Consider the following 14,916-nt stretch of genomic DNA (forward strand, 5'->3'; position numbering starts at 1 on the left):
AAATTTAAATTTCTAACAAAATTAATGGTTTCTAATAAATTTGTAAAATGTACTAGAGAACCACTCTAATTATCTCATTCCTTTTTTCCTCCCTAACCTCACCATTACCTTAATAGCAATCTGAGGGCTTGAACAGGTATCTGTTCTTCCTCTGAGCTTAAGAGGCTCATGTCTTCAGCATGCATTGTCCACTTGAACAATGAGTCATACTTCAAGATTATTCAATCGATTAGAGAAATCTTAAAGGGTAGAAAGTCCACATCTACCCCTCAACTATTGCTGAGAATTCGGAGAGCTGAAGTTTACACGTCTGAAAGTTGGCCAATTGTCTAGCTTTATGAGGAGGAGGAGGAGGAGGAGGAGGAGGAGGAGGAGGAGGAGGAGGAGGAGGAGGAGGATATCCATTCAGTCTTGTCGACTCTTGGCGATTCTGTGGGCCATGTCTCTCCATGTCTTCCAATTTTACACTAGTTCTTAGAGTTGTTCTATGCTTTGGCTGGTGTCAGTTTTGATAGTGTCCAGCTATCGTGTTCTTTGGTGGCCTGGTTTTCTTTTACCGCTAACTCTTCCAAGTATAATTGTTTTCTGCAGTGAATTCCCCCACATGACATGGCCAAAATATTATCTGCCATCTGCTTTAAATTTTATGTTTACATATGCAATGTACATATATGAAAATAATTTGTGTTTTCCTCTCTGGAAAGAGCATAATGTGGGCATTTTAGTGTCCCTCATTTCTTTCCCACAGAATTTAGTAATCAGCCAAGTGCCTAACCAAGAAATAGCAGTACAAGATTGTTAACTGCACCTGGTAACGGGATCTAACTAAAAAGGAGTAGTTCCATAGAGTGAAATAAGATAAGACAAACAGGATAACCAAATAAAGTCTATGAGAATAAAGTTCTATAAAGTAATTTTCCTTATTATTTTGCTTTTCGTAGTAACTCTGTATGCTTATGTTGTATTTTATGAGTACCTATAATTTCTCCAACTATAAATTCAAGTTAATGCAATGTTGTCTGAAATACCTCATATAAAAGCCTCACAATAATATTTAAGTATAAAGCCCTTAAAAGTTAAATAAATGAAAACTGGCTCCATCTCAACATAGCTTTATTGATCCTCTGTCAGAAAATATTCAGTTCTATTTTATGAATATTGGTAGACCTTAGTCATTTTTGAAAGTTACTTTTATAAATCCTGGGGTTTTTTTCTGGGAAGATACCTGTGTATTATAGCAAATAATATTTTTTGTAGCTAAGACTACATATTGCAAATGTACGTATCCTTGAAAAAACATTTTTCTCTCCTTACATTGTCCTTTCCAGGAAAGATGGGAAATTAGAATGGGCCAGTTATGGTGCATTAACTATAATACTTGCCCTGAAATTTCAGTCAGTTGCTATCTTCACTTTTTGAACAATGTAGTCAGTCCATAATTGAAGCTGTTATTTCTTAAATTATACCTAAATTATCTGCTGCTTTCACATTTTTGACTGTAGTCATCCAAATAGTACACTTTCCATGGGCTTACCCAAACTTGATGATTGCCAGATACAGATAATAAAATCATCTGCTCTACATGAGAATTCATATTTATTTTAATAACGACAATATTTTATCTGTGAAATGAACCCATAACCAAATGCTCAGGCGCTATTTTTAAATGTTATCCTTAAGAAGCTATTTTAACAAATTGCCTCCAGTGCTTTGTAAGCAGAAAATAATTTTGAATTTTAGAATTTCAGAACATTGAGAAGATATATTTGGGTCTTATATTACATTGATTATTTAATCTAATACTGATTTCATTTGCAAAACTCTTTTGTGTTAAAATCTACTCACCCTAAATTATAATGAGGGACTTTCGCAATCTAGCAAGGAACTACCATTTTATGAAAAACTGTATTTTGCAATAGTGATTTGTCATTATATGAAAACTATTTTTCCCTCAGTTGTATGCTGGAATATGCCTACATCTACATCTAATTTTTCAGTATTTATGTTTAATTTTCAATCATCTCCATTGTTCTCTGACATGTTTAGATCCATATTTGCATTCTCTGTAAATCACTTAATTACTCAGATGTTAAAATGGTATCTATACCAAAATCCACACACTTTCAAATCCCCAACTCACACACTTGTGTCATCAAGAAAAGGTTAATATATATTAATCTAGCGTTTCTCAACTGAGCTTCTGTGGAACTCTCAGGTTCCAGGATAGGTAGCTGAGGGTTCTGCAAGAGATAATGATAAAAAAATAATAAACATTGTTTTTGAACTTTGCTCACTGTGGAATGCTAGCTATAGATACCATTTTTCTGTAAAGATCCTCTGAAACCTAAAAATTATTTGAAATGTTCCTCCAGGATAAAATAGTTAAAGGCTACATTAATCTTTAAATACATCAAATTCCTAACGAGCATTACACATCTTTGCCTTACTCACAGTTCAGTTTAGAACTATCCGCTAAAGTTTTCATTTATTCTCATGCATGCTTAACTACAGGTAGTCCTTGACTTACAACAGTTCATTTAGTGACTGTTCAAAGTTACAACAGCACTGGAAAAAGTGACTCATGATTGTTTTTCACACTTATGACCATTGCAGCATTCCCATGGACACGTGATCAAAATTCAGATGCTTCACAATTGACTTTTGCCAATGCATTGTCTTGGGATCACGTGATCACCTTGTGCAACCTTCTGACAAGCAAAGTCGGTGGGGAAGCCAGATTCACTTAACCACCGTGTCCCTAACTTAACGACTGCAGTGATTCCCTTAACAACTGTGGCAAGAAATGTCGTAAAATGGGGCAAAACTCAATTATCACTTAGCAACAGAAATGTTGGGCTCAATTGTAGTTGCATGACGAGGATTACCTGTACTAGTATATATTCATTTTACCAGGATTCAACAACCAATCTTCAACCTTATATTTGCACAGAACATTCTATTCAAGTCTATTATCCTAAAATCAACACATGTATTAATACGTCTTCATTTTATTCATTTCTCAACAATTTGCTGAAAAGTAACAAATTGCATTAAAAGACATAAACTTTCGAGATCTACAGCTCACTTCACCAGATGCATGAAGTGGCTGAACCAATAGGAGATTTAAATTGGTGTAAAGTAGGAGGACAGAAGGGAGAGAAAGACAAAAGTGTTTCTGCAAAGCAGGATATAAGTACCCTATCAATTAACAGTTCTAATGTGTTTTTTAAAATGTGGTTTTTTTAGTTGACCTGGAACCATTTGATATATGTGTGTTTCTTCAGCACTCTCTAACTTAATTTTGCTGGTAAACTTTCTTTGTTCCAAAATAGCTACTTTGCATTGTGCAATAATTGATTTCCTGGGTGCTGAAGTACTTGTTTTGAATCCTGAGGTGAAATGTGTATCCATTAATTCTTTCTGCATAGTCTGGTCCATTAACTATGTTAGTCAATTGCCACAACTACTGTTTTGCCAAGACCATGTTCATGCTATTCTGTGCAAGGTAGGATCGCTGGTTTATAGACTACCTTGCAAGCCAACACTCTGTTGTCAGCAACCCATCAAATAGGAGATATATACAGTATACTACTACTCAGGATAAACTGATATATGTGATAAGAAGCTTCTGTTTTCTTATTAAACTTACTGTAATGGAATACAGCAGATTCCTGGGCAGGAGGGAGCACATTCCAGGGATGGGGGGGTGAGACAAGAGGCAACATAGTCCTGAGCTGGATTGTGGGAAGAGGGATTCAGGATAGCTCAGTGGTGGTGAACCTATGGCACGGGTGCCAGAGGCGGTACTCAGAGCCCTCTCTATGGGCATGCGGGCCGTCGCCCCAGTCCTAGGCCTTCAGCTGGGTTTTATAAAACCTTTTCGCTTTAGGCCTCCACCGTTGTGTGCAAAAAAAAAAAAAAGGTTCAATCAATCAGTCAATTTCAACTTCTCACGGGAAAAAAAATCTTGCAAAGTTGGAATTGATTGATTGAACTTTTTAGTCCCACCCAATCTGCCATTACCACTGCAGCCACGCCCAGCCAATGGGCCACACCCAGCCAATGGGCCACACCCACCAGGCACCCGACAATGCATAAGTAGGTTTTGGGTTGCAGTTTGTGCAGTCGGTCTCTAAAAGGTTCGCCATCACTGGAATAGCCATTCTCTAGAATTTCCTAGGATATAGCCATCAAGTGGGGCCAGTAAAGGTTTTATTTGACAAGGTTCTGTCTATACGGTATATTCAAGTAAAGAACTGAACTTTGGCTAGATTGCATCAAATCATTCTTGAGTTAGGTCTGACACTTACTAAAGTAATGAATATATATTATAGATTAAAAAATGTAAGTTAATGTTTTATCAAATTGAAATGTCCTTTTATCACTTTGGTAGACTCAGAATCGCATGAAACTGATGGCAGATAATTATGAAGATGATAATCTGAAATCATCTCATTTCAATCAAACTAATCATAAGCCCTCCCCAGACCAGGTAAGTTTATTGTTGTTCTTTTTTTTTAAAATGAATCTGTCACTATTGAAATATGCCCATTTTTAAATTGTATCTAAGACCAGGATCAGTTTTTCTGAAATAGAATCAAAGAAACTGTTTGTTGTAATTATACCATGAGTTTCCTTTTCTTTTATAAAATTGTAAAATATAAAAATATAAAACTAAGCAAATCATTAGATTTCATTGTTTCAGAACTCTTTTTGGTACTCTATTGGTGGGCCTATTGTTCTTATAATAATAGAGTTTATCTTTATTACGATCGCTGACCAATTATATGATTAAATAAATAGCTAAATTAATTAGTGTCTACTTCAAATAAAAGAAAATATAAAATTGTACTAGGTCATTGAGGTAATCAGAATGTAATCTTACAGACATAATAACAAAATTGTACCATATTCAAGGAAATTAAACTCTAATGGTCTGATAAAAGTAATTGCAGATAAAGTAGATCAGAATTACCTAGATACTGCATCAAATCTTATCATTATATGTGAGGTCTATTTGAAATGACCACTTCCTTTAGAAATATACATGCTCGAATAAGATCTGTGATTTACTGCTTATTCTAAGGGAGAGATTGGCTGTCTTCCCCATGGCAAAATCACTAAATGATTATAAGCTCCTATCTTACAAGTTTAGTAAAACTTGACATAAAAGAAATTAATTTATCATTTCTGATGCATGGGCTAGCTTTCTATGTTGCTGACTAAACTAAAACATGATTTGGATGATATCAAATGGCTTAGCAAACACAATAGCTAATGCAAGAGAACTTTCTAACTGGAAAAACATTAGCAGTAATATAAGATGGCCAGCTTACTGAAAATATTAATATTAGCTTAAAGAAAACTAAGAACTCATGGATTTTTCCACTATAGTTCTCAATGGCCTGGGGAGATTAAAGATGTTTTAGCCATTCTAGTTGATAAAAATATGCTATAATGACATTTAGATTATCATGAATAAGTAAATTATCCAAACATGCAATGATTCAGAACAGTAGAATAGAAAAGTATGCCAAAATAGTGCTCCCTTTCCTATTACATTATTAATTTGAATTATTTAAATACTAACCAGATCTTTATTTCATTCCCATGCTTCTCTGGTGCTTTTCCCCCTTGTCTTCTCTCAACCAATAGGATGAGGAGGAGGGTATTTGGGCATAGCCAATCAGATGCTCTTAGTTCAGCCATTTTGTTCAGAACGGTGAGAATTGGCTTTATTTACCAGTAGAAAAATATCCAATGATCACTCTTGCATCTTGCTTCTGTGTGATTATGTGGTTTAAGTGTCTTCCCTTTTCCCTTTAAATGTGGTCTTTGCATGTAGAAGTTATTCCTGCTTTTTGTTGTAGCTTTATTATTTTGTAATTTATGTTAGCCTTTAATTGTTTCGTGAGAATACTCTCCCAAAGCATGCAATTGAATTTACAGCAAAGCAATAGCATGATTCATAAAGGAACAAATGTTTCCATTATAATTTAACAGCACAATTTGAACATGGTTTCCAATATTTATGTTTAGAAAACTTTTCTAACAAAGTTGTATGTTCCATCTTTTATTCTTAAATTACACATAAATAAAAATATTTTATTTCCAGTGCTTATATATGAGCAAAATGAACTATGCTATTGACATTGCTGCAAGTTTATAAGGTGTACCCCAATTATGTAAAAGGTTAATTATAATAAAATTAGACTGGAAGATTAATAATAATGCACCAGATTCTGTGCACACATTTTGATTTACTAAATCTATTTATTGTTACCCTAATCCAGACATGTGAGGTTAACTTTTAGTAAGACAATCTGAGAATTAAATAAGTAGTCCCCTTCATACAGAAAATTGTTTAATTCAAACTTCATTGTGATCTCATAGTGTTTGAAGTTGCTTTTTTGTCATGTCTCTGTATGTTTAAATGGTTTGTAATAATACATGAACTATCTTGCTGAAGAATGCCAATGAACAGGAAGAGATAAGGTAAGTTAATTAGTTCAGACACATTTTATTGTAAAAATAAGTAGTAGGCAGGGTTTCATGAATAATGAGAGAAGTGTCTTATTATTGTAGTAGAAATCAAACTCAACATATAGAGAGCTCATTTTGTTGGGAAAAGTTCATGTAAGTATATTCATAGTTGTATTTCTTTCTCCATTTACTCTGGGATAGTATAGTGTTACCAGAGAGAAAGCGGTGGGACATTTTATAACTTTAAAACTTATTAAGCTCTGTCTTATGGAATAAATGATACAGTTGAAATAATAATATTTGAATCCAAGTGGTAGAACAATAGGATGTAAGAATATGAAAGTGAGATGAACGAAAAAGATTGATTGATTGGCCACTCTACACAAACGCTTTCTTGGTTCACTTGCCCATGACATTTATATTACAACAATAAAAAAATTATCAGCAGCTGATATAAGTTAATATTATCAGATAAAACAGTAAATAATAGTAAAAAGAATAACAGTATCAAAGCATCATCATTAGATGCATTGTAGAGATAGTGCTAAAATTAAATACCAAATACTTGATCATAAAAATAGATTTCTCTTAAAATTAGCCAGTTGGGTAAGTTTGCACCTTAGTAAAGAAAGAATTCCCATTGTTGGTACTACCACTGAGAAGACCCTCTCCCTAGTTATTCCTAACCAGGCTTTTTTCCTGACAGCACTTTAATAACCCTGTAGAGCAGTATTCAGGCTGGGGGATTCTGGGAGTGGAAGTCCACACACTTCATTCAGTGGCTGAGGTTGAGAAATACTTCCATACAGGATGAACAAAAGTCTAAGTTCATGACAAATGGGGAAATCATTTCTTTCAGTGAATAGGGCCCAAGCTATAGTAGCTATGTAAAACACATCCTTGTGTATGTAAAGTGCTTAACATATCCCTAGGTAAGGCATATTCTAATGATTTTTTCAGGAGGGAATCAAAACATGGATTACAGATGCCAAAATGAAGTTGTAAATCAATATTCTTTTTCTGTTCATTGGGAGGATGGGTTGGCTGGTTGATTGGCTGGTTGGTTGGTTGGTTTAAAAGAGTGAGAGTCACAGGGACAGATACATCAAAGAATAAGCAGGAGGTTAAAGATAAAGTTATTGTTTATCTGAGATTACATTTATGTATTTTTAAGAACTGCTAAGGACCAGATGATTTTTACTATGTCCTGATATGTAAAACCTTAGAGGGTGTACATTCTTTCTCACATGACTATAGTTTAAATCTAAATACTGAGATTACCATAAAAATTATTCTCTGCTTGTGTACAAAAGCCACATCTATTATTTTCTCATTCTTTTGTTCGAGTCTTGAAATTACTGGTTTAAAAGAATACTTGGTAATAACTTTAAGAGAAATCAATTCTCTTGCTGCTTAACTGCTTAAATTCATCAGGATTTAACAGCAGTATATTGTATGTCATTTTTTGTGTCTTTACTCTAGAATTTGTTATATAGCGTCTATAAAATATTTTTCTTTTACAAAAAGAACCTTAACTCTTTATCTGTTGTATCTTAGAAGAGCTGATATCTAGGTCCTTATGGTTTCTTACAAGCCGCGTAAAATCACATTGTGATTTGTGATTTCTTTTTTCTACCTATGGCTTATAATAGTATTAATGTACTGCCAGTTTCCCAAACGTTTTAAGAAAAGAATAAACTGACACATAAAAACAGCATTTCATGCTGCCAGTAAGGGGAGAGAAGCAGAGAATCAAAGAATCCATATTTAGGTGGAGGAGAAAGGCAGGCAGGTAGGAGAGGAATGACGTGGGGATGACAAAGGAGGTTACTGGTGAAACAATCCTTGTAGTAGGATGTAGAAGCTGGTTATGAGAAGGTTACAACTGGGAATGATAATTTATGAAAGATATTCCATCAGGATAAATTCTTACCTTGACAATTTGAGTAGTTGAGAAAATTAAACTAAATTGTCACCATAGTGGTGATTTGACTAGTTGAGATGGTTGGTTTTTAGAGATTTATGAACTTGCCATGCTTATAGAAATCATGGGAATATGAAACTTGTACCAAGAGCCCTAATCTAACTAGGAGTGTGGGACTCAGATTCTAGTCCTCCTTTAGACATGGAAGCCAACTGGGCCAGTTGCTTCCTCTCAGCCCTCATCAACATCGGATTGTATGACAGACCTGTCAATGAACAAAATACATCACATCATAGACTGAGAACTTTGTGGTAAGAACCAGGCAAGCACAGTGCAAAAACAAACATATCCTGCAACCATGTGAGACCAATTCTAAGAACAATCCCATAAGATACATTAATGGAGTTAATACATTTCATTACTTAGCACAGTTGAAATTCTTGTCAGCACTGAGATTTAAAACATGTAACTAAATAATATCTTGTAATAGTCAGTTTCTACAAATTGCTTTGAACCAGGTTTAGGAAATTCAGCAGCAAGTTATTTTCAAAAACATTTAAAAACCGACAAATGAAGAAATGCTGCTAGGGCAGAATTATTATTTTTTAATTAAGAAAGCCTATTAAAAATATTCCTGTCTCTTGGGAAATACTCCCTCATGGATGGTGCTCTAGAAAGCATGTAGGTGGTGCAAGGACTGGTGATCTGGTCCATCAGCCCTGTCTCTTTGGCAGGTGCTTTTGTATCCTCTCAAGATAAGCTCTGCCACTGTGGGAAGTGGTGCAGCTCTTGCTAAGTGGCCAGCTCAAATTAGATGTGGGAGAAGGCTAGAGATAAGACATACTTACTGATGAGGCAAATGAGTCCCAAGCGAAATAAGCAAACTCTTCAGAGAGCTCTGCTAGACTCCAAGCCACCAGAGCCAGCATTTCAAAAGTAAAACTATATCATCAACTTAGGAGGCTTCCCACAAGTGGTAAAGATATTGATGATAACAACAAAAACAATTCCTTTTCATTATTAATATAGTCTCCTCCCCATCTGCAAAGGCAAAAATGAATGATGCAGAAAATATTTAGACAAAAAGTTCCGCTTTCAGATATGTAGTGTACTTTTAATATATTTTAGCTCTCAACGAGAAAACACTCCATGGGAGAAAGATAATGTCAGTCATCTCAATAAGAACATATTTGTTTTCCTCATTTTAATTAGTGAAGACCTATTCAAACGCTCCCTCCTGTCTTAATTTTTCTTTTGTAACGTAGACTATTGATATTTTCCATCTAGGTTCCTTGTGGTGCTATTCCATGCTGCCTCTTTGTACAGCGCTAAAATGTTAATCCCAATGTTGTACTATAAACAGGGTTTCTACCAGAGAAAGGATTTTGACACCACTAATCTAAAGCTTTCAGCTCCTCCTATTGCATGGCCATTAATCCATTCACAGAGTGTTGGAAACATAGCAAAGGAGCCAGAACAATTGTGTGTTCATCGACACTGTTGAAAGTAATACCAGCACCTGTTTCTGTTGACTGAGAGATTATCACCCTTCTACATTCATTATTAGGGTTAAAGGGTATGGTTGGAAAGATACCTTAGGCCTGCTGACAAGCAGCAGGTGCAGCCACAATTCTGCTTGCGGTGAACATTGAGGCAGCCAGAAGTTTGCCATTGGTAGTCTTTCCTGAAGTTCTGTAAATCCTTTGTCAGAAATTTCATTTCATACTGCCTCATGTTTCATTGGTAACGATCAAAAAGAAATGTGGCTCCCTGCATTTTTCAAAACATTTAAAAATGGTATTCTAAGGTACAGTGGTTTTGGGGTGGAGGGGTTGTATGAAATGTTAGTTTCCTAAAAGTACTTTTTAGTTAAACAAAAGTGACTGCAAGTCTTCTGAGACTGTATCCGCACATACCCCTTCCTTGCCCAGTAGTTGGTGATTTCTCTCAGCTTTCCTCCAGTTTCTTGTATTAAAATTCATTAAACATTCCCTTCATTTCTGTTTCAGGCTACGATTGAATTATTTTCTGTTGTTTTAGGTAATTCAGCCTCTTTTAGACCTTGATCAGAATCGTAGCAAGTTGAAGTTATATATTGGACACTTGACAGCCCTATGCCATGATCGGGACCCTCTGATTCTCCGTGGACTCACTCCTCCCACATCGTATCACCTGGATGATGATCGTGCAGCTTGGGAGAAGGAGCTGCAGAAGATGACTCTGGAGCAGGTCAGAATCTGATGTTTTCATTGGGATGTTTAAACTGGGAGCATGTCTTGTCAGTTCCTTGGAAACTGTGATGAATGTTAGGTCTTAATTTGTTTTCTTTTCTAAGTAGAAGTGTCCAGTTTTTTACTTCAGGGTATAAAGAGTACTTCAAGGTGTAGGTACTCCTATTTTTAAATAATATGAACTCGGAAATATATTGTCAATGCAGGATTCAAGGTCAGAATTCCATGTTTCTTTTAGCACAGTGGTTCTCAACCTGTGGGTCGGGACCCCATTTGGGGTCGAACGACCATTTCACGGGGGTCGCCAAACAACGCAGTCCGCCATTTTTTTCCCCTTTTCCTTAGCTGTGCTACTCCCTTTTATTCTGTTGGTTTTTGAAAGCCAATAGAATAGACTCTCTTGAATAGAGTCTAATTCTATTGGCTTTCAAAAGCCAATAGGAATTGTCCAGGCTGTCTCTGCCCTGCTGAGCCCGCCAAAAGTCCCATTCTGCAAACGGTGCTGCACCAGTTGAGTAGTCCTCGACTTACGACCCGTTGAGTAATCCTCGACTTATGACCGGTTGGGGGGTCGCGGCATTAAAAAGGTTGAGAACCACTGTTTTAGCAGAATGGATACAAAAGCCCCCAAATTCAGTACGGTCAGCTTAACCCATATTAGAATAAGTAAAATAATATCTATTAAAGAGAAAAAAAAATGTGATGACATTTTATCCAGAGTGTAAAATTACTTTACTACGCAACTTCCAAGAAATCCTAGCTGATCTATGTCACATTGCCCTAGACATGCCCAAAGACCCAATTAAATTTTTCCCAGGCCCACCCTAATTACGATTAACTGCAGTTTATGGAGAGTAAGATAGCTTAAAAGCCTTAGACTCGTTCATGTATTACTGTACCGAGCTATTAATCATTATATCAAGACAAGGCTAAAGTATACCCTTTTTTATAAAATGGGTTCCAAACATTTCTGGTGCTTAAAGTATAAATGAGAAAATCTGCCCTTCAATTAACCTGGAATAGAATCTTGAGTGTATTTGTATTCAATCTATATAAAAGGGATTTGAAAGTGATCTGGAAATATGCTACTGCTGTATTTCAGCAAAAAAAATAGTATTCTCTTTATAAATCTGAAATATCCTAGTTAGTCAGACTGAAAATTACAACAAATCAGTATTTTTCTTCCTGTTTTTGTAATCTATAAATTCTAATAAAATTTGTCTTATTCTGAATATGAAAAGCTTTGCTTTCAAGAGGTTTTTTTGTTCTTAAAATATCTAAGTGAAATTTCAGCAAAATGTCATGAACTTAAAATAGGATAAAACACAATATATATCAAGAGGTTGACAGATAAGTATTAAATCTGGAGTCTTTCATTGAAAAAGTATTGTATGGCAAAAATAATTTTGCAAGAATAAACCACTTGTTTTGGATTTTGAAGAATGGTTATGGATCCTAAACTAGATGTGCACATTTATTTGCTGGTATAAGCTTTATACTTCAGTTATATTTGTTCAAACTGCTAGATAACTAATGTGGAAAGTCTGTTTCTTTTACTTATTGCAACAAAGATATCTGCTGCGGCTTGATACCTTTTCAGAGTATGTATGTTTCTTGCATGCATTTATGTATTGCATTTCTATCCCACCTTTCTTTGTACAGCTCAAGACAGTATTACATAATGCTTCTGCCTCCTATTTTCCCCAGGACAATAATCCTCTGGGATGCGTTGGGTGAAAGAGAAGGACTAGCCCAGGGGTAGGCAATCTTGGCTGTTTTATGAGTCATGGACTTCAACTCCCAGAATTCCTGAGCCAGCCATGCTGAGGGGAAAGGGAGAGGTTTCCAAGCTGAGCCATGCTGGCTCAGGAATTCTGGGCGTTGAAGTCCACAAGTCATAAAAGAGCCAAGGTTGCCTACCCAACTGTCTTTCCATAACCGTCTTCCATTTTCTAGTCTAGCATCTTAACCAATACATTAAACTAAAGAACTGCTTGTTTCTATATCATACTTATTTGAATATACATATATAACCATGTATTATATTTGCATACTTAGAAACAACTTTTATGACTTCCAAGCACTTAATTATATTGAATCTTTCTTTTACCATTTTATATACCTAATGCTGCTGGATTTTCTATTATTATCTGTTTCTATCCCAAATATCTTTTTCTTCATGCTTCAGCATGGCTCAGTTTATAACTGAATTTAAATCTTTTTCTTTGTTAAACAAATCTTTCACCATCTTGTGCCTCAAACTTGAGCCTCTGTATCATTCTTGATTTAAGATTTTTTTTATTTTTCCTCCTGAAATTTGTCAGTCTGATTTTTATAGGAGTTGCTATGATCAGAATAAACATCACCTTATCAGACTTCATTTTGTATACTTTAGTGGAAAGAAGTTTAATGCTTTGTAACTATTACACTAAACTAATAGAAAAAAGCATATATTTGGTATTAGAAAACTTGTATAATTTTAAAATTAATAATCACAGCAGTAACAAAAATGGGGGGCAAAAGGCAAAATCTTACCCTTTTCATCAGAAAAAATCTAAAAATATATATTTACCCAGAAAAATGTCTTTTCTTTTTTTCCGAATTTTGACAAAATCCACAGTTCTATGTCAAAACCTTGACAACATAAGTAATAAGAATATACACATGTATTAATACTAGAGGAAAAAGAGATATCCAAAGAACCCAGAATTGGGAATACAGTCTGTTACATAGAGTAAATTTCAGATATGTATCTGTTTTCACTTTTATTACAAATAAAGTATGCTGTGGCCAGAAAGGTTTATTCCCCCAATGTATATCCATAGTTGGTTGCTTATTAAGATCCACCCTTTCTCAAGTAATGTCAGCCGCTACTACCTTAAAATTCATGAAATAATACTTCTTCCTGACCTCTAGATAACTGTATTCTTCAGTTACTTGAATAAATCAAAACATCTGTTAGTAACATAAAGCAGAACATTTAAGCATATAGATAATCATTTTCTAATCCCTATACAAATATGTAACAGATAAAGACATAGGAATCATATTATTCCAAATCAGTACTCTGTTACACCTTTTAAATCATATTTGATTTCTATACCAGAAGCTTAGTTCCGTTTTGTTTACTTTCTTATATTGAACATTAATGCATAGACAGTGCAGTCTGCGAATGTAATGAGCCAGTGTTCTAATTTTTTCATTAGTAGGCCTCATTAAAACAACACCCCTCCTTCCTTCTTAATGTGTCCATATTTATCTGAAATTTATATGTCAGGACTCGGTGTGTCCTAAGAGTCCAAAGCCTTCTTAATCAAGCTTGGCCACAATCAAGTTTGAACAAAAACATTTTTTAGCAGTTCCTCTGACATGCAACTCATCTTGAGCCAGCAGTCCACCCAGAAAATTCAAACCATGTTCCCAGAAACCAAATATCTCCAGTCAACACCATTTGGATAGCCCAGGAGTAGGCAACTTTGGCTCTTTTATGACTTGTGGACTTCAACTCCCAGAATTCCTTGAGCCAGCTTGGCTGGCTCAGGAATTCTGGGAGTTGAAGTCTAGGAGTCATAAAAGAACCAAAGCTGCCTACCCTTGAGATAGCCCAGGGGTAGGCAACCTTGGCTCTTTTATGACTCGTGGACTTCAACTCCCAGAATTCCTGAGCCAGCCATGCTGAGAGGAAAGGGAGAGGTTTCCAAGCTGAGCCATGTTGGCTCAGGAATTCTGGGAGTTGAAGTCCACGAGTCATAAAAGAACCAAAGTTGCCTACCCCTTGGGATAGCCCATCGTTCACTTGCATTATGTTTCAGCCATAGTAGTAATGATCTGATGCCAGACAGTGAGTTGTATTAATGGAATTTGTTTTGTTCTTTTATTAATTTTATATGTTTATAATTTGCTGTGAGTCCATTGGAGGTTGTTAGTCTTATGAATATGGTAAATTATTACATTAAAATTATTACATCCTGGAATATCAGTAATATCTCAATTTCTCTATTTTGCTCCAAAAACTCAATGACCAAGGCTGTTTTTGTGCTAAATTTAGGTTTGAATCCAGACTGTCTAATAATCAGCTTTTTCTACCAGTTCCTGGTACTCTAGATTCACTGAGAGTCTTCACTGGAGATGCCATATTTTCATTAGCCATAATTTAAAATTGGTCAAAATCATAGATGTCTTTGCATAAAGTATTATGGGTCCTCCATGTTGCTTGGCTTTACTTTAATTTTACCAGTCTGGGCAATTTTTCAATATAGTATCACTACAAAAATATTT

General features: G+C 35.3%; 1 protein-coding gene across 16 annotated transcripts in view; it reads left to right on the forward strand.

Annotated features, from left to right (window-relative positions):
* ERC1 (ELKS/RAB6-interacting/CAST family member 1) overlaps positions 1 to 14,916 on the forward strand; it is a 140,114-nt gene that overhangs the window by 117,474 nt on the left and 7,724 nt on the right. For 11 of the 16 annotated variants that reach the window (XM_039356299.1, XM_039356915.1, XM_039356134.1 and 8 more), the window contains 2 exons: positions 4,394 to 4,492; positions 10,448 to 10,636. In XM_039356299.1, the coding sequence (XP_039212233.1) occupies positions 4,394 to 4,492; positions 10,448 to 10,636 (288 nt within the window). Of the gene's footprint in view, positions 1 to 4,393; positions 4,493 to 5,655; positions 5,723 to 10,447; positions 10,637 to 14,916 lie in introns of those variants that run through there. The other 5 variants (XM_039357243.1, XM_039357161.1, XM_039357329.1 and 2 more) reach the window with 2 other exon arrangements.

Source organism: Crotalus tigris, unplaced genomic scaffold (assembly GCF_016545835.1).
Source record: "Crotalus tigris isolate CLP2741 ecotype Arizona unplaced genomic scaffold, ASM1654583v1 scf7180000017541.2806704, whole genome shotgun sequence".
NCBI lineage: Eukaryota > Metazoa > Chordata > Lepidosauria > Squamata > Viperidae > Crotalus > Crotalus tigris.